Source organism: Tyto alba, unplaced genomic scaffold, assembly GCF_018691265.1.
Source record: "Tyto alba isolate M040663 unplaced genomic scaffold, T.alba_DEE_v4.0 Super-Scaffold_7, whole genome shotgun sequence".
In the NCBI taxonomy this organism is placed as follows: domain Eukaryota; kingdom Metazoa; phylum Chordata; class Aves; order Strigiformes; family Tytonidae; genus Tyto; species Tyto alba.
The window spans coordinates 38,002,543-38,020,668 of record NW_024881328.1 but is presented as its reverse complement, the minus strand read 5'-3'; the positions used below and the strand labels follow the sequence as shown (position 1 = coordinate 38,020,668).

Below are 18,126 nucleotides of genomic sequence, written 5' to 3'. Positions count from 1 at the left end.
GGTAATAAATCCTGTTCTTAATTTCTAAGGCATGAGAAGAGGCCTGTGTAGTTCTGCACTGCTGTGCGCGGTTCTTCTCTTACTAGCCCTAGTTTCACTCATGAGCAACCGCACTGCAGCATGCGGCTATGCTACATGACAGAAAACCTGGCCTCTTTTAGCAATTTTTTTTTCTTTTTTAAGATCACCAGAAAAGTCAAGATGTTCATCTTTCCACCCCGAACTCACAGCAACAATAAGTATTATGAAGATAATGCTGAAAGTGTTCTTTTTGGTCCTCTAAATAATGATACACCTATCAAGATGTAACAGGGATCATTTGTTTTGTCCTTTCATCTTCCTCTACCAAATAATAAGATTTTTGCTCGGAATGCGTTCGTAGTGTGAGCACAGATTTCTTCTCTCTCAGCTTCATGCTGCATGTGGCTGGATTCCCCCTGTGGATTTTGACTGTACAGCATAAACATCAGTGACAGATTGGGAAGTGTCAATGCAGATAACATCAATTGACGAAATATAAGTTTAAAACACTTCTTATTATGCATGAGAGTAAAAAAAGCAAAATAATGGAAATGCAAACCATGGTTTAAGCTGTCAACATTTTCCCACCAGAAAAAAATAAAAAAAAAGCATAATTAAGGAAAAAAAAAAAAAGAGCAAAATGATGAGTATAGATTCCTACAACACCACACTATAAGCACGATGCCAAGTTACAACCACAACACTTGGAGGTCCAAGCAATGACAAGCATACATGATCATAGCCTCCATTAAATAAACAAGCAAATACCAGGAAAGAAAGAAGAAAAGAAAAATGATATAAAACACTAAAAAAAAGCAATACTATTTGTGAAGACTTATATTCTTGGAGGAAAAAAATAAAAAAATAGAGAAGCTGCTATAGCCATGAGATTAAAAAAAAAACCAAAAATGTCTATGTTTGCCAGCCACATTGCATAACTGAACAGAACGCAGTCACCTGTCTGCTTCCGTTTAACACAGGAGAGATGAGTTGGTCTAGTATATTTGATAGCAGGTTTTAAAATGATTTTCCTGGAGGGAGAGTGGGCCTGAACTTCAGTTTTTTTAGCAAGTTCAGCTTTCTTATACACTGCTATGGACGAAAAAAAACACAAAAACATAGAATCAGGAAAAAACCAGCAAACAGTTTCATATGACAATACACCAAGTGGCAGGCCCACTGCTCCACAACTCCAACCTGGTGCGTCGCTTCTACTGGGGTGAACAAATCCTAAGTCAGAAGAGGGGGAGCACTGGTGTGTTAACCTCGGATGTGTTACCCAGTGATCAGTGGGGATGCCTACAGTGAAACGGGACCAGTGGAGCAGTGAGCCTTGCACATGGCTTTTCATATAGTTGTACAGGGTCTCATTAAAAAGCACTACCATTAATACGGTTAAGTTGCACGTCATCTACAACAGAGTAACCAGATAGTACTGTACAATAGTAAAAAAAAAAAAAAATAAAAAGAATAAAAATTGTAATAGGGAGTGTTAAATGAACCTTTTTTCCTTCTCACTTCATCTCTGGAGAGTGTGCTAGGTTCCTTTTTAGCTATTTTCCTTTCAGGAGTAGAAATCCTGCCTCTCCCCGTTTTAAAAGGTTTCTCTTTTTTATGCTTATCGAGAGATGATCTTCGCAATTCTCTCTCTGCCTTCTCCTCTTTAGGAACAGTCTCTAACTGTTCAGTCATGATGCTCCTATCATCATCTGTAGGATCAGAGCAAATTATAACAACAAACAAAAGATTAGAAACAAATGTTAACAATACTGCAGTGGAGCAGGGAAAAAATAGTTGAAGACAGAGCAGGCGGATTAATAACGAAAAGGTAGACTATTTAACCATTTTTCTGAAACATGCTGAGATTACTATTACAACTATTATAATTTTGCTTTTTGATCGTTATGTTTTGGAAGCAAAAATATTTAACAGACAAAACAGAAAGGATAATGCACACCTTGAGTATCTGCCCAGAGACTGTCTGTGTCCATGATGGAGTCATCGATTGTTGTTTCATCTTTGTAATCATCACACGTCTCTGTCTTGTAGTCGGTGATCAGGATTTCTTCTCTCTGGGGTGAAGCAGGAGCTTCTGGGGAGCCCTCCTTGGGCTCAACTTGAATGTCGGCCACTTCTTCAACCTCCAGCTCCTCTTCAGCCTGGGAGTCCCCTGTTTCAATGTCTTCCTGCTGCGTAGCAGCAAAGCGCACGCTGTGGGAAGCCGATTCACCCTCATCAACAGTTGTCTGCACCACTGTGATAAAGTCATCCTCAACTGTCACCACTGATTCAATAATGCCTTTCAGTTCAGGCAGTGCTTCTGGGCTACCCTTGGCTAGTACTTCTTCAGCAGCAGGTTTCCCAAAGTCTATTTCTGGGGGCATTTCTGATGTAAGATGCTGTTTATCCTCTTCTTTTTCTTCTTGCCCTGCTTCTAGCTCTTCTTCCACAAGGTCTTCCCCTTTGGTGACCCCAGCTGTCACTTCACATGGCAGCAGCTTTTGGATTTCCATAGGTTTCACAGCTGCATCAGGAATCTTTTCAGGTCCTTCTGCAGCCTGTGGTATGCTCTCCATCTGAATCTCAGCAGGCTCCTCCTGTAGAGGCTCAGCTGTTGGAAGGAGCAGCTCCATTGAAGGCTCCTTTGCTGGTAACTGTGCAGGCATCTCTTCCCCAGACACAGGAGGTTTTGGAGGTTCCGCTTTGGTGTCCTCTGGTTTCAAGGATTCTCCATTCAAACCTTCTTGGGCTTGATCATGCTCTCCACTAGATTCATAAGATTCCTCTTTATCAACTGCCTCTTGATGTACCAGATCGGGCTTAGTTACTTTTTCCTTAATTTCTGTTTCTGACAGTTTGGTGCTGTCCTTTACATAACTAGGCTCGGTCTTGGAAAGTACATCTGCATCCTTTGCTTCTCTGGCCAAGATGGTCTGATCTTTCTGTTGAGTGTCTTTGGGTTCAGGCTCTGCTCTTTTAACAGAGGCTTTGTCCTTCCCCGAAGGGAGAGAAACAACCTCGCTGATCTTAGCCTCTAACTGACTCTGATATTCTTGGTCAGCTCTCCTTGCAGCCACTTCCAAATCGTGCTTTATAGCATTGTAATCTGGTTTTATTGGAGCTTCTATCTCAGCTATTTCAGGAACAACACTGAGAGTCTTCTCCTTCTCCATCAACAAAGAAACAGCATCCTTTCCTATTGCTAACTCTGAAGCTGATACTCTGTCATACGTGGTATCATCAGTCAAATGAACTTTATCAGCCACACTTTCTTCTTTCATTTCTAAGATCGCCTCAGGTCTTGTCTTCTCTGGCTCTGCACCTTCAGTGGAATAGATCTCTTTAGAGTCAACTTGATCTTCACCTTTTTCTAGCACAGTATCCAGCTTCTCTTTTTTCTCCTGCTCAAAGTCCCTTGCCAGAATGGACTCACCAGTGGCATGCTGACCTAAGTCTTTTTCACTGAGGAACTCTTCTGTAGATTTTTCTGCTGCTGCCAGCTTCACTTCTATTAAAGACAGGTCAGGCGCTAGGCCACGTCTGAGTTTTTCGTCTGTGCCTTCATAAAAGGGACAGGTTTCACTCGTTAAATTCTCACTGTCCTGAACTGGAGAAGGGAGTGGGACTGTGTACTTATTGAAAACACAGTAGCCCAAGTCTTCTAGCTGACTTTCAGCTTTTAGAGTTACGTGGTTTTCATCTGTCACAGGTGGCAGGGCCGTGCTGCTGTCTTCCACAACAGTGTCAGAAGGAACTGACTTCTTTTGCGCCACCTCAGCATCTGCACTCACGGAGGCTAATCTAGATCTTGTCCCTGCTAAATCTAACATTTCAGGCAGGTCAGGAGCCAGGACAGCTCCATTTTTATAATAATCTTTGGCCAGGAAAGGTGACTCAGCCAAGGTCTCAGGCTGGACTTTTGTTTCTGCCATTGTTTTTTCTTCTTCAACATGCTCATCTTCCTCCCTGCTATCAATGGGGAAGCAGGGGGCCTTCTCCAGTGCTGGTGTGGTTGCTGGCAAGTAGTCATCACCTTCATCCATACTTCCACTAGTGTTAGTTAGAATATCTGAAGCAAGGGGAGAAAGATCATGTGCACGACCAAAGCTAAATCCTAGAGCTATTGAATCCAGGCAGGACATGGGCAAGTTAATAGACATACTTCTCTGTTCAATTGCAGATCTCCCCCCCAGTCCCAGGCTCCTGCTCAGAGTTAGGTCATCTTTATTTTTACTGTGGAGTTCTCTCTTATCCCCATAGACTTTGGGGTCAATAGTGAACATTCTTTCCGTTGGGGAACTTGGTTCTTCACATTTGTCCGGGGTAACGCTCTGAGCCAGGGTGCTGTACCCTATTTCGTGAGCAGGCACACTCTGCTGCTGATCTAATTCTGCCTGTAATTCTTCCTCCTCATCCTCTTTGTCTTCAGGTATTAGACGATCTGTCTGATAAGGCTCATATGCACTCTCTTTAGTGTCACTTAGCTCATAGTAATCACTGCCTTGTTTCAGAGCCTCTGCTTTGACGGCTTCCTCTTTCAGAGCAGAGGTTTCAAAATACTTCGACATTCCTGATCGATCCTCCTCTTCTTTCATTTGATGAGGAGCTGAAACACTTATCTTATCCTCCTTGGTATCTTTTTTAACATCTTTCTCTTGAGAAGCTTCTAGAGTAGGGGTCTTGTCAGTGGTTAAACTTGGTGCCTCAGGGGCTCTCTCTGTTATTCTGGATAACTGAGTGGTATCAGGGTGCTCTACTGTTTTCTCAAGGGTCAGTTCATGGCTTAACTTGTCTGGAGGTACCTGTGTGCTTGGTTGCACCTCCTTTTTCATGTCTACTGTTGCTGGCAGCCTACTTTGGTCCATTTCTTCCTCTGCTTTGGGAACATCAGGTGACTTTTTAGCTTCACCATCCTTTTGAAAGTCTGTTTTGTCTAGGGAAAGTGTCTTAACTTCAGGTTTTGCAGTAAATTTACCATCATCTAATATTCGAGCCTCCCCTTTATCATAGAAGTCATACCTTTCTTCCTCATCACTCTCATCCTTGGTCATGTCCTTTTCCTCACCCCACGCAGGGATCTTCTGGGTGCTTGGTGTTTTCAGGCCATCTACAGTTACTGCCGAGACTTCCTGCAGAGCTAGTGTCCTGTCTCTGTGGATCTGTTCATCTTTAGTGAGACCTTTGGCAAACAGTTGGTCAGTGGGTTCCTGTTTTGTCCTGGAACTGTCTCTGAGTGGCAGCTCCTGGGGGACAGCAGGAGATGGGCCTGAAGGAAGTTCACGTTTGGCCGCTTCTGCCTTGGGTTCTGATAGCAATAGAGAACTCTCACCGCGGCTGGTGGCAAGATCTTGGACATCTTGAAGGTCGTCTTTAAATGTCATAGACAAAACTTGGTTGGATGATGAGGGCACATCTGCAGTCCTTTCTTCTGTTTTGCTCCCTTTGGGCAGTTCAGATGACAAGTCCTTTTGCTCTTGAGAAGCAGGCGGCTTGGCAGCAGGCTCTGCAAAACTGGCTTCCCCTTTCTTTTGTGAATCGGTTTCCAAGATCTGTTCTGATACAGGCGAAGGCATCTTTTCTTTGTCTTTGCTCTGTGAATCCTTTTTATCTATAGCCTCTGTTTTTGCTGGCTGTGGAACTAAGGCATCATGTTTAGGTTGCTCACCAATCTTACTGTCTTTCCCAGATTCACGTTGCTTTGTGTCTAATGGTTCTGCTGCGAAAGGGCGTGCGCCCTCCTGGACACGGAATTCCATCTTCGTGGCTGCAAGTAAATCTGAAGTAGTTTGTTTGCGTTTTATAACAAAATCATTTAAAGCACTTACAGGCAAGCAGTCATGTGGCTTACAACATCTTGGTATGAATGATGGAAAGGAGAGGGAGAAAGATGCAAACATGCAGCAAGGCCATCCACCTAGAAATCTGCTTTAAAGTGTTAAATCCTAGTTTCCTTTCAGTATATGGGGTTTTATAGTGAGAATGTGAGTTGTACACATATAAATAGGTGACCACTGAAATGAGATGATTTCACGTGAATTCTTCATCTTCATGATTTGTATACAACAGCAAAACCACAAGTAATCCTCACTTCATTGGTATGCTTGGCTGGACTCTGCAGCTTATGATAGTTTTGGGTTACTAAAGTCTGCAAGATTATGTCCCATCAACAGTATCTTTGTGTGTTGCTGATATTTAAAACATACATAATTATATACATTTCTGTATCTTTTTAAATTTTTCTTCTACATGCAACCTAAACTAAAGAAATAATGCATACAAAAGGTTTTGCAAGTGTCAGAAGAGGCCTGGTTTTTTAATTGTACCAATTTTTGACATTCACTCTTTGGCAAATGACAAAAATCTCACAGCTGTTGTGAAACCAGTAGGTGTAAATCAGCAACAGAGCTATTAATAGTCCCAGATCTTGAAGGTCTGGTCTTCAAAATGGTCAGCCATCTTCCGCTGTAACTGAAGTCAAAGAATACTTGGCAAGTTTCAATGACTATATATCAGGTCCTAATTAAGTTAATTTGAAACTAAAAATTCTACTCTTATGGTCTGCCACCGTATTTTTAGGGAAGAATACACAGTTGAGGGGTTTTTTTTATACACGTTCTGTTAATCATTAACAGCTTGTTCTTTTTTAATATCCTATGAAAAATAATGATTCCTATCATGTGGAAATCTGCCCGTCGTGGAAAATATGAAGAGAGATACAGCAGAATGTGGCAGGACTTTCTGCAGTAATCTGTAAAAAAAAGTTCTATGAGTTTTTAATAAAGCTTGTTACAACATGCATTGGGCCAACTCTGAATCTCCTCATATCTGATTTAAAGTCCACGGAGCCATCTTTATGCTCTGATGAATCTGAATTTTTTTTTGAACATTTAGTACCAAAGTATTGGTCATTCTTTAAATATTTGCTATTGTTAAGATTTAGTCAAAAAAAGCAACTGCCATTCTAAACTCTACAGCTAGAAATAACAGAGGTCTACAACTACAGTAATTTTTCTCCTTTATGTTTTTACATTTGGTGACTTGCAAACACTATAAAGTATAAAAACACAGCCATTGAGCTGATGTCATCCTCATTTTGCAGAAATTAAATAGCTAGGTACTGACTTTATGCATCCTACTGTGCCCCTCACTGTAGTGCAAATGAACAATGCCAATGGCATCAAAACATATTCTGACTGCCAAAGGAATTTAATATTCTTTGGCTGGACCAGCCAGAACACCAGCCTCCCAAATGCAGTGCTTCTTAGCCAGGTAGTGAATGGGTACATCGCTACTCTGCACAACGTGTGCTTACACCTTGTTGCACTGGCTGAAGAGAAATACCATTAAAAGGAAAATATCTTGAAGCTTAGTTGTTACAGTTGAAAGACAACTGATTGCAGTCAACATTTTGTTCAGCAAGCAGATCAGAACTTCACCCTATGTACCCAATCCTAAACTTCACCATGAAGACAAACATCCCAGTGGAAGTGATGGAGGTTTTGCCTAAGAAGGGCACTCCAGCAGGGTTAAACGTTTTAATAAGGTGAGACACACAAAAAATCAGAGTTCTGGCAATGACTGAGGAGAGGAGGGGTGGACTGCAATGAATGGCAAAGATATGACATAAGAAGCAATAGCTTTAGGGAAGCTAAACCAGAATGCACTGAAGCACACACACGCACAAAACCAAACATAAACCTGCACACTGCAAATGAAAACATTTCTACAGTTTAAGCCTCTTTATGTCATAGCCAAAGTCAATAAATCTACTTTTTGAAAGAAAAGCAGATGAATCTCTGCACCAAAAGGAAAAAAATATACATAGATTAGCAATGTGACTGGCAAACACATCTGACATGGGGAAAAAAAGCTTACGCAGAGGAATCAGCTTAGCTGCAAAGCACATTTTATCATGGCAAAGGAAAAAACCAGGAATCGGCCACGGTGGTGGGAAACCATGTTGTCATACAGCACCTGTACAATCATCTTATCTGCTACACACTCTTCAAGCATAATAACAAGAGCAGTCATACTAATAAATGGAAAGAACGGGAAATGGAGCAGCCTTGGAAAGCACTGGAGAAAGCTGGAGAAGGATTCACTGGCAGCAAACACATGCAAACCTAAGGAGGACACACCTTCCTCAGCCGAGGAAGGGGATGTGTCTTTCAGGGGTGTTTCCGCCACAACGGGCACACTCTCCCTGCTGGATGCCACACTTGGCACTTTGTCTTCATGACACACTTTGGGTTCCAAACCAGAATCCGAGTGCCCCTCACTGAGGCCCTTTGCCTGGTCCAGAGCCTCAATGGGCCCATGCTCTTTCCCCAGTTGCTTCCCAGGAAGAGCAGCAGGTTTCGCCTCCACAGCCATCGGACTCTCTACTGGTTCTTCTTCTTGGGGATGGAAAAAGGAGGCGACATCAACACCAACAGTAAACACCAAGCACACAGCTCAACAGAACTGCTTGTACATAACACTTTCAGCTCTGAACATTTTGGATTTAAGTGTGTCAAAGGACTGCTAGTATCCAGCCCATTTTAGTCACTGTGGAACTGAATTTTCCTTAGGGAAAAAACCCAAGCAAAACAAAAAGCTTGCCTCACCCAGAGAAACATGTTTATGTTGTAAGGTGAGAGCTGAAAGTGCTTTACAGGTATATCTCTCCCAGAGGTGACCGTGGGGTCAAATATTCATTGCAAATGGAGATGGTATGGAATGATGGATGGTTCTGACAACGTCAATGCATCAATGAGCTCAAAGTACACTTATATTTTTCTGACAAATGTGTTGTTTAATCCAGTACAAGACATTCCATTGAGGTGGAAGAAGGTATCAGGCATTAATTTCTTTCTGCTGACCTTGGCAATACCAACTGCAAAATGCCAGCAAGTCAATATGTCACAGGAGTCCTGGATTTGGCAAAATACTGAGCCACTTCCATAGACTTAATAAGCCTTGTGCATGGCTGATAACTAACGGTTTCACAAGAATTCAGCCAAGATTCCTACACTGAGCGGGTTTATAAACAATTTCTCCCTTAGGCTGCCTAACATCTGAACTCTGTACATGAAAATCAGTTTTAACACAAGGACTCTTCATTTCCTTTTATGTTTTCCCACTAGTCCCCAGGCTCTTCATCACCTCTTAAGTCAAAAAAACCAATGAGTGCAATATAACTATTTGTTCATCTGAATTTCTAAAACACATCACCCAGCCTATGGGCTGTTTGGATCAGTACAGAAGTATCAAGAGCAGTCTTTACTCATGCCATGGCAAAAGAACAATTAGAAAAGTCTCTATTCTGGACTGTACTACTGCCATTGCTACTCGGGCAGAATACTGCTGTCCTCTGTTAGTACCCCCTCTGATAAGAAGTCATGATTAAGCGTGAAACCTTTGATTCGGCAACATACTTACGCAGCTGACCAGCAGCCATGCTGCAGTCAGCCTGATGACCTCCCTGGGTTTAAAATATGTCTCATGGTTAAGGACTCTGCCGAATCAGACTTAGAACAAAGTGGTTTCGAATCTGGAAGTGGCTGTATCCAGCCTTTTGGTATTAAATAAAACCGCTTCACAACGGCTTGATTTTTCTCCTACGATCGGCCTGGTGAAAACCAGACAATCAACCATCCACTTCAGTTTTGGCCTTTGAGAAGTAATTTAGGGAGCACAAACACAATTTGAGGCTGAAAAAATATCACTATGTAAAGTACAACACATTATTAATAACTTATTAATGGTTGGACTTGATGATATTAAAGGCTTTTTCCAACCTAAACGATCCTATGATTCCATATAAAAATGTGATTAAGGTTAGATACTATATCTTAAATGAACAGAAGCCAGAAGATTCAGAATCAGAACTGGACCAATGCCTGAGTGTTACAGGGATATTTACACATGGGCAGATTGTAAAAGCAGCCTGGCAGAACAGCAGGTGTCCAGCTACAAGAGGCCTTGACTTGAATAACTTGCTTTACTTTTCCTTTTCTAATTTTATGTAGCTTTGTATGTGCATCCCTTTAAGTTTTTTTTTAAAAAAAAAAAAAAAAAGGAAAGCCTCTTACTCTATGCTGAGCAATTTCAGGTGTATACCTCCATTTCCTGAGACACTTCACACAATGCCACATGATTAAAACTAATTAGTCACCAAAGTAGAAAGTTATTGCTGACTTAATGAAGGAATCCTACAGACCCCCTTTGTGCAGCAGACTCTTTTAGGGCAGACAGACTGCTAGCTTACAGGCAGTAAGTGAGGAGGGCTGTTTCAGAATTCCTGTCTTTTCACTGATGATCCAGCTTATGGGGTTCTTTATTTTTTTTTTTTCCTGGTAGATATTCTGAGATCTTACACTTCCACCAGAGGTAGATGCATACAGACTGAAAATGAACCTGCCCATGGCTTAACCAATCCCAGAGTGCTCTAAGTACAGCTACAGGCACCCAGCTAGAGTAAGGCTACTCCTATGATTTTCTGTCTCCCTTAGCTTCAGGCAGACATGCTGACATTAACAGTCTTCAATTATTTGATCTCTTTCTGGTGCTCTTGCAGTATTAGCTATATTATCCTGTTGATTCTGAACAACTCTGGTTTTCTTGAAATGACACAGTGAGCAATTTCAGGTTGTACCTCCATCTTCCTGAGACACAAACCTTTAGAGGATTCAGTACCATTTTTAAGTTCATCTCCTGTGTCCCAAGATTGAGGTAGTCAAGTGCTGCAAGATGAAACATGACCCATTTGGTCTTTGAGAAGAAGTCAGCATTCCTGTTAGTCACTGAAATTGATTCTCCTTTGAGTCCTCAAAAGCCATTTCACTTTTACTTAACTCCCCACTGATAAAGTAATACGTACTGATGTGATCAAGCCATAGAAAAAAGGGGTAAACACAGTAACAGTAAACTTTATTTCCTCCTTGTTTACAGTCAGCTGACACAATGTTAACTGGGTGTATCCACAAAACAACTGGTGATCAAACACCACCCAATACTGCCTGAAGTCACCTGTGTATACTGGGGTAAAATGGATTTCCTTTGCCTACCGGAGAATTAAAGACCTTCCACTGCTGTCTTTGGTAGAGACAGGATTTTTTCCCCCATCGTGTTAACAACTGACTTACCTACAGTAACAATCTTTTGACCTATTTTGCACACTGTTCTTGGCAGTAACTCTCTGGCACAAAGAACAAATCAGCTTACACTTCTTCTAACTAGCTGCTCCTTTTGCTTCTGCTATAAGCCGGGTCAGTAGGCCAAGAGCTGTGACTGACGCAGGGCCCATGGCTTCGCTGACCCCGAAGTTACATTCATTGCTCACGCTGCAGCTTCACTTTGAGATGGGGAGACTCTGGAGGGGCATCACTTCCACGTGGGGAGAAAACACAGCGAGGCTTCCCTCCCCAGAAAGCAGCAATCCCAGGCACATATGTAATGGAATGGATGGCGGGTGGGTAGAGGGGAAGAGGTACAAACTGGGACCATGCTCAGTTCACCTTCGCCATGGCCCAACAAGACCTCTGTGCTCTTCACTGTGGCACTGGGACGTGTACTAGAGCCAGTCCACTCTGAGCTGAACAAAGGGTGTTCATAGTACTCCTCATCCGAATTGTAGGGCTCATCATCGGGCACAGACACCGAAATGGAGGGGGCCAGGTGTTTGCGCCGCTCCCCGCTGGCAGCAGGCCCCCAGCCTGGGCAGCGGTGTGGCGGTCCCACCTTATCCTCCGCCCCTTCATCTACAAATAGACACACACAGACAAAAGCTGCAGGACAGACAGACAGACAGAGAAAAGACAAGACAGGATGGATGCATGCACTAGCAACACTAGCCACTGTGTCATACTGCAGAGTGGATGGAATCAGCCAGGCTACGGGCTCCTGCAGGGTGGAGGAATGAGGCAGCTCTGCACTTTAACACACCGGCCATGTCTGTGGCGCTTCCTACAGTGTTTACAAACATTGTAAACCAGCCCTTAGAATAAGTGAATTTCAGAACTATATCCTCGTCAGAGGGACACCTACCATACACAGACCACATCTCGCAACTTGCACTGATACTCATATGTATTACACAGTTGGCTGACGGTATTAAAAACCTCTGAAGCGTCCAGACACAGTTGTATCCCTCAGTCATCAGGTGAAGTACTCAAAAGCGTAAATTTTAAAAACTCCTTTAAGCAAAAAAGCAAACCATCTTACACTTTGGTCAGTGGTGGGACTATTTCTCATTGTATGTTTAAAAATTGCCCACTTTCTTCTTCTCCCCATAAATAACATTTAAACAAGCAACTTCTTTTCCCTATAAATAAGTAACATTTAAACAACCAAAAAAAACCCTTCCCCAAATAGCTAGCTACCTTTTCCCTGATAAAGGCCACATAAAGCTGCTCACAGCAATCTCTGTTAGTCCTACATTTTATGCCGTTGTGTCATGTTTCTGTGGGTGAACTAGCTCCCACCTCGGTGTTTGCCCATGCTTTGGAATGACAGCTTTATTCATCCATCACTGTAGCATCGCAGAAAATCACATAATCATCTCAGGACTACACCAGCTCCTGACAGCTACAGGGAGGGGGAGCTTGGGTCGGTTTTTGCAAGACAAAGAAAAATAATACTGCCTAATAATAATGACCGGCCTGTCATCTGATCCATACAAACCTAGAGGGGAGACCTGAGAGCTCGTGTAGGCTCAGGTGCACTCTCACCATGAATAAAGCTATAAAAAAACCTAAACAACTAGTACTAGAGAGAGTTTGTTTAAGCCCATTCTCTGTGTATGACAACTGGCAGTTTGATGAACACTACATTCATGGGGTGCCTTCAGCAGCTGCAGCTATCCCATTGGATTTCCTACTAGCTTCCAGAACAAGTCCAGGCCTGGTCTCCCTACTCTCTCTCCAGGCAATTGCAACTTAAAGAGTTCCCTCAGACCCTCCAAAACTTTCCTCTCAGATCCAAAACACCGAGTCAGAAAGCAAGGCTTTAACACAGGCAACGTAACAGATACTAACCAAATCTCTGTTTGTGACCTGAGAACAAGACGGCTCACGAATGCTGCCATAACTACCATTACCCAAGTCCTGGAAAGCAGTTTTTATCCAAACCAATTCCATCTATACAAGCTCTCAGGTTCTTCTTGGCAAATGTCAGTAAGCTTTAAGTTTCTTTCTATAGCCCACCATGACAAGACAACATCTGTGTGTTTAAAAAAGCACCCTCTGCTTTCTGCAGCAACATGGCAACAACTGTCCTCTGATGAAATGGCATGTGTTTCTTCCACCTGGGAAAAGGCGGCTGTTGTTTTAACCCATTCGGGCTCAATCACCCAGAAAAAGGAAGGAAAATTATTCCTCAGTGGCAATATTAGTAGCTCAAATCTGTACCACAGTGCTGCAAAAGAAAGATTATCCATGTTTAAGATTCCATGACAGCCCTGAGGCTGGCCAGGACTGAAGGTATGCTCTGTGCAGCTATGCACATACACTAACACCACCCACGGAATTCAGTTTAAGAGAACCATTCTCACAGTTTCTTTCAGGGCACAAGGAGTGCCTGGAACACTGATAGTTTAGTTACTTCACTCTTGTGGTAGAACCCAAACCGCAGATTCAGGAGTTTGTGCAAGTTTAAAAGAGGCAAGCATGGAAAGATAAGCCCAAAACTTGCTTCTGCCAAGGAGAAAGCTCTGCAGAGCACTGCAGTAGGAAACGCTAAACACAGGGCTGCACCTGAGCTTCCCACCTTTCCCTAGTACTTAAGAGCCAGCAGCAAGGTTGCAGGCAAGTACCTCGATGCACTTGCAGTGCAGAAACTGTGGATTTCTTCTCCGCAGAAGCTTCTACAAATTTCAGTGCCAGATTTGAGGGGGTTCGCAGTTTGCAAAAGGCTAGTTACAGGGGGCGAGGACACACCTCAGGGTGCAAGAGAGCAGGAATCAATTCCCTCCTAAACCTGAGAAGATTCAAAACTACAGCTCCTGCTTCTTTGCAGAGCACCCTCACGCCAGTGCGTGTATGACTGTGGACAAGAGTGGAAAGGGCTGATGCTCTTGCCACCTCTTCTGCTGGAACTGGGACATTGTAGAGAAAAGAATAGAAGGTTGATCCGGTCAGAAGCAGAGCACAAAGGAGGAAGATGTGCAACGGGAGAGGTTTTCCTTCCAGCTGTGGGTCATACTGATCCAGGGGCCCTTCAGAAGTAAAATGCATCAACAAGAGTGAAGACACCCCAGGACTTCTCTGTATTGACGCAAACAAGGCTCAAAATTCCTTCTTTATGGGCTCTGAATGGATAGCAGGCAAGAAAATACAGGCCCTGCCTCTGCTCCTTGAAACTACAGGAACTGACCGTGATACGCATTGTTGTGAGGGTCCCAAATCATCAGGAGTGCGAAGTCTAATACTGTTTGGGGCTGCTATGTCTGTGGCTATTACAGATTTACCTTGTTTGTTTATCAATTTTAATAAAGATATTTTAAAAATTACTGCAGATAATTTCATTAACAGGATAATGATGCCTTTAAAGGAGGACATGCTTTTATTTCAGCAACAAGAAAAATCCTTTCTTTGTTATTTTAGTCCCTTCTAATAGTTCCTTTTCATCTCAAAGCACGGGAAAAATCCCCAATGTATTCTAAAGTCCAAGATTAAAATCACTTCTCACAAAGGCTAATTCTGCTTTAGCTTCCAGGTATCTTTTGAAAATTCCTTTCAAGAAGTAATTGTCACTGTAAATAGATCCATTTCTATAGGACACTTGGTTCCTTTCACAGTTTGCAAAATATTCTTATTTGGTATATAAAGCCTAATCCGAAATGCCTATTACAAAATGGAAGGCAGTCCATCAAAGGCATCCTTCTATCTTGTAACTTTTAGACAAATTTTTACATGAAGACATTGGCAGTTGTCAAAAGGCACAGAGCACAAAAGAAATGCCAAGTTGCCAAGAAAACATTACATCAGCCCTGCATGACCAGATACAACTGATAAAAGGATTAGACAGTGCTAGGGAAAATTTCATTTCCTGAGCAAAATTTTGTTACTGTATTTGAAATAAATGAAATCATTTCAATAAGGCAAATTAGTTATCTTACCTTCTGCAGCAGTAAAAAGGGACAGGTTCATCTGAATGTTTGTCTGCAGCCAAATGAAAGAAAGAAACCTACAGCCACTGACTCCTTTCTCTCATGAAATACAGTTGACCCACAAACATCTCTGTCTTTTCTACCTTTTTTTTTTTTTTTTTAATTTGTGTTTGCTGCATGGCTGGCCACATCCACCTTCGTCATGTCTACAACAATGATTTCCTTCCCATTATGACTGAAGGAAGTCTCTTTTGGATTCAAAGCAATGTAACACACACTGACAAGTGCATTAGGAAAATGTTCTAAGAGGAGGGAAGAAAAGGAGGTCTGAGGTAGGTACGCACACCAAGCGCTCACCTTTCTTGTTCAACAACTGTAGAATTGGGTTAAATTCATAAACCGTATTCTACTGAGCAGAAAGACAGACATACAATGGGAAGGTGATGAGGATGGGTAGCCGGATGGTATACACAACTGAAGGTTTAAACAAGCACAGTAAAATTGGGTCAAATCCTACTGAGGCAAACTCTTCTGAATGGGAGCTTTGCCTGAATAAATATGACAGGTCTGGCTCACTCAAGTCAGCAAAAGCTCAACTTACCCACAGAAAATAAGGACCACACCTTCTAACACAGAGCAGAACCCAAGATTTTTACTACTGTTAACCACATTGAATTGACAACACTGCTATTCTGGGAAAAAGCAACATAATATATTTCTGGTGAAATTTTTTTCAAGAAGTTCCTTCTGTTCATCAACCAACTCTGCTGTGAGTTCCAGTTTCAGAGCCGCACATAAACAAGAAGCTTCCAGCAGAATGCGTTAATGACTCAGCACATCATTTCTGTCCATACCTCCCTTACAAACCTACACTTTTAGGATTTATACAGGCCATCTGCTCTGAAAAATGAAGAGTTGAATCAAAATCTTGTCATGGAAAAGTCTCAGTTGACTAATATTAAAGGAAATTATTTGAATGCTTTAAAAAAAATGTGGCATTGTGTAAATTATCAAAACGTTTCCCAAACACTGACCTTTCACTCCCGTGGGGTAGGTAAGTACTGTTATATTTACTCAATTCTACATGCAAGGAAAGAGAAGAATGATGTTAAGTGACTTGCTGAGTCATATGCACAGCTGGAACCAGCACAGTCCGGTAGCGCATAATACCCTCGAGTTGTATAGTGTTTTGCCACCTTCTTGTATTAACACAAGCAAAATGGTTTCCATTTGCTTAAGGGGGCAATCTACAACCTCCTGTCAATTAATCGATATGAGTACTTTCTAAAATCCTAAAATACGTGCAAATGATACTGTTGATAGAGACCCTACACAAAGCTAATCCTCAACTAAGGGTAACAGAAGAACCTTGATGTTGGCCTGAAGCAAAACAAGCCCTTTATTGTGGTACGAAAAATCAAAAAGCATATGCTGAACTAGTCAAGTGAATTATATATTAAAAAATAGTGGTAAAACCCTGGTAACAATTCTAAAAGCCTTCGCTAACACCCTACCAGATTCCTTTTCAGTTGGTAGTTTTGATTGCCACTACCTCTGGGTGATGAGTCTAGGAACTGCTGTACTACTTTTTTAAACGCATGATGGGCAGATGTTTTTTTTTTTAAAAAAAAAACAACAATCAATTAATCAAATTCTTTATATCAGTTACTAATCACATCCAGTAGCTATTTCCAGTACAGCTGACTGACAAATGTTGTTGCTAATACAGCCTGTAATTGTATTATCTCAGAAATGACCACAGGACAGAACATGCTTAATTGCAGTGACCTGATAAACTGAGTTTAGCATGTGAAATAGCAACCGTCCACTTGCAAAATTAATAGAGGCTCTGTATTAAAATACTAACAAAGTTTGTTCAGCAGATGATAATAAATTATCTTCATGCACTTTCTTAACAAAAGTAAAGAAAAAATGCTAAAAGAAAATCCAAGAAGGAAATAAATGGACACATCAAAACTCTGTTGACATGACAGAGTTCAAGTGACTGGAGATTCTGAACCCAAATCCTTCCCCTCTTACCCACACGGTATAGCTCAGTTTTAACATATTGCTGTCGCCCTGTACGGATGGCCTCGATGCAGCAGTCACCTTTTCTTAAACAAAGCACTGATGCACGTGTTTACCACTGTGACAACTTCACTGGGATGTAGGCCTCTGCCTAAAATTAAGCCAACGCTCAAGTTCTCTGCTGGAGGGGATTTTAGCAGGAGGAAAATGCAGTGATCACCGGCTGCTGAAACTGAACATTTGGTGTGGAGAATAGAGTAGAAATTTGCTTTGTGAGACTGGAATTTGACTCTTGCACTCTGTGTACAGAGCCCCCAGTACACATAGGCATTAAAGCATGAATTACAGGTAGAAGACCAAAGAACTGATCCAGCTCTGAATCTCCTTACTTGCATGCATTTAAGATTCCAAAACCAAAGCTAACGGTAATTTAAAAAAAGCAGGCAAACAAATCCTAAGAAAAGAAAATGACCCATACTGAATCATAGTTTTGGTGACCACATTGGGACAGCAGACATCTTGGCTCATATTGCATAGAACAGACAAACAGGTGAGCATCACCACCTTTTTTTCTTTAATAGGGACGTATTTAACACAGCCTGTCAGTTACCTCTGTGCGTATGTGTCTACCTCATCCATGCACTGCAGCTGGTTTGCAGATGGGGAGTTACTGCTGGGGAATGCCTTAGCTTTTCACATGAAGGTGCAGCAAGTATCTCCATTTTCTGATTCCCCCATCCTTTAGATTCATGTCTCATCCCTCTGCTGCCAGCTGTGCACTGCAGTGTCCAGGAGACCCTTACCTTCCTCCAGAGCTCCAGTCTGCTCAGAAGCTGGCGAGGGAGGCGGGGAAGGAGGCAGGTTGGCTGACTCTTCAACTGCTAAAAACCGAACAGTGAAAATGAGATACAGCAATTAATTCCAGGGAGACTGATGCTTGATACAAGCTGCAGTCAGCCTGTTCTGCCCATCTGAGAGAATTATTCAAT

General features: G+C 42.1%; 1 protein-coding gene across 39 annotated transcripts in view; it reads right to left on the bottom strand.

Annotated features, from left to right (window-relative positions):
• MAP2 (microtubule associated protein 2) overlaps window positions 1-18,126 on the bottom strand; it is a 235,414-nt gene that overhangs the window by 31,359 nt on the left and 185,929 nt on the right. For 24 of the 39 annotated variants that reach the window (XM_042784417.1, XM_042784420.1, XM_042784416.1 and 21 more), the window contains 5 exons: window positions 17,941-18,018; window positions 8,160-8,417; window positions 1,979-5,785; window positions 1,524-1,730; window positions 979-1,113 (listed from right to left, as the gene is read on the bottom strand). In XM_042784417.1, the coding sequence (XP_042640351.1) occupies window positions 979-1,113; window positions 1,524-1,730; window positions 1,979-5,785; window positions 8,160-8,417; window positions 17,941-18,018 (4,485 nt within the window). Of the gene's footprint in view, window positions 1-978; window positions 1,114-1,523; window positions 1,731-1,978; window positions 5,798-8,159; window positions 8,418-17,940; window positions 18,019-18,126 lie in introns of all 39 variants that reach the window. The other 15 variants (XM_042784434.1, XM_042784435.1, XM_042784436.1 and 12 more) reach the window with 4 other exon arrangements.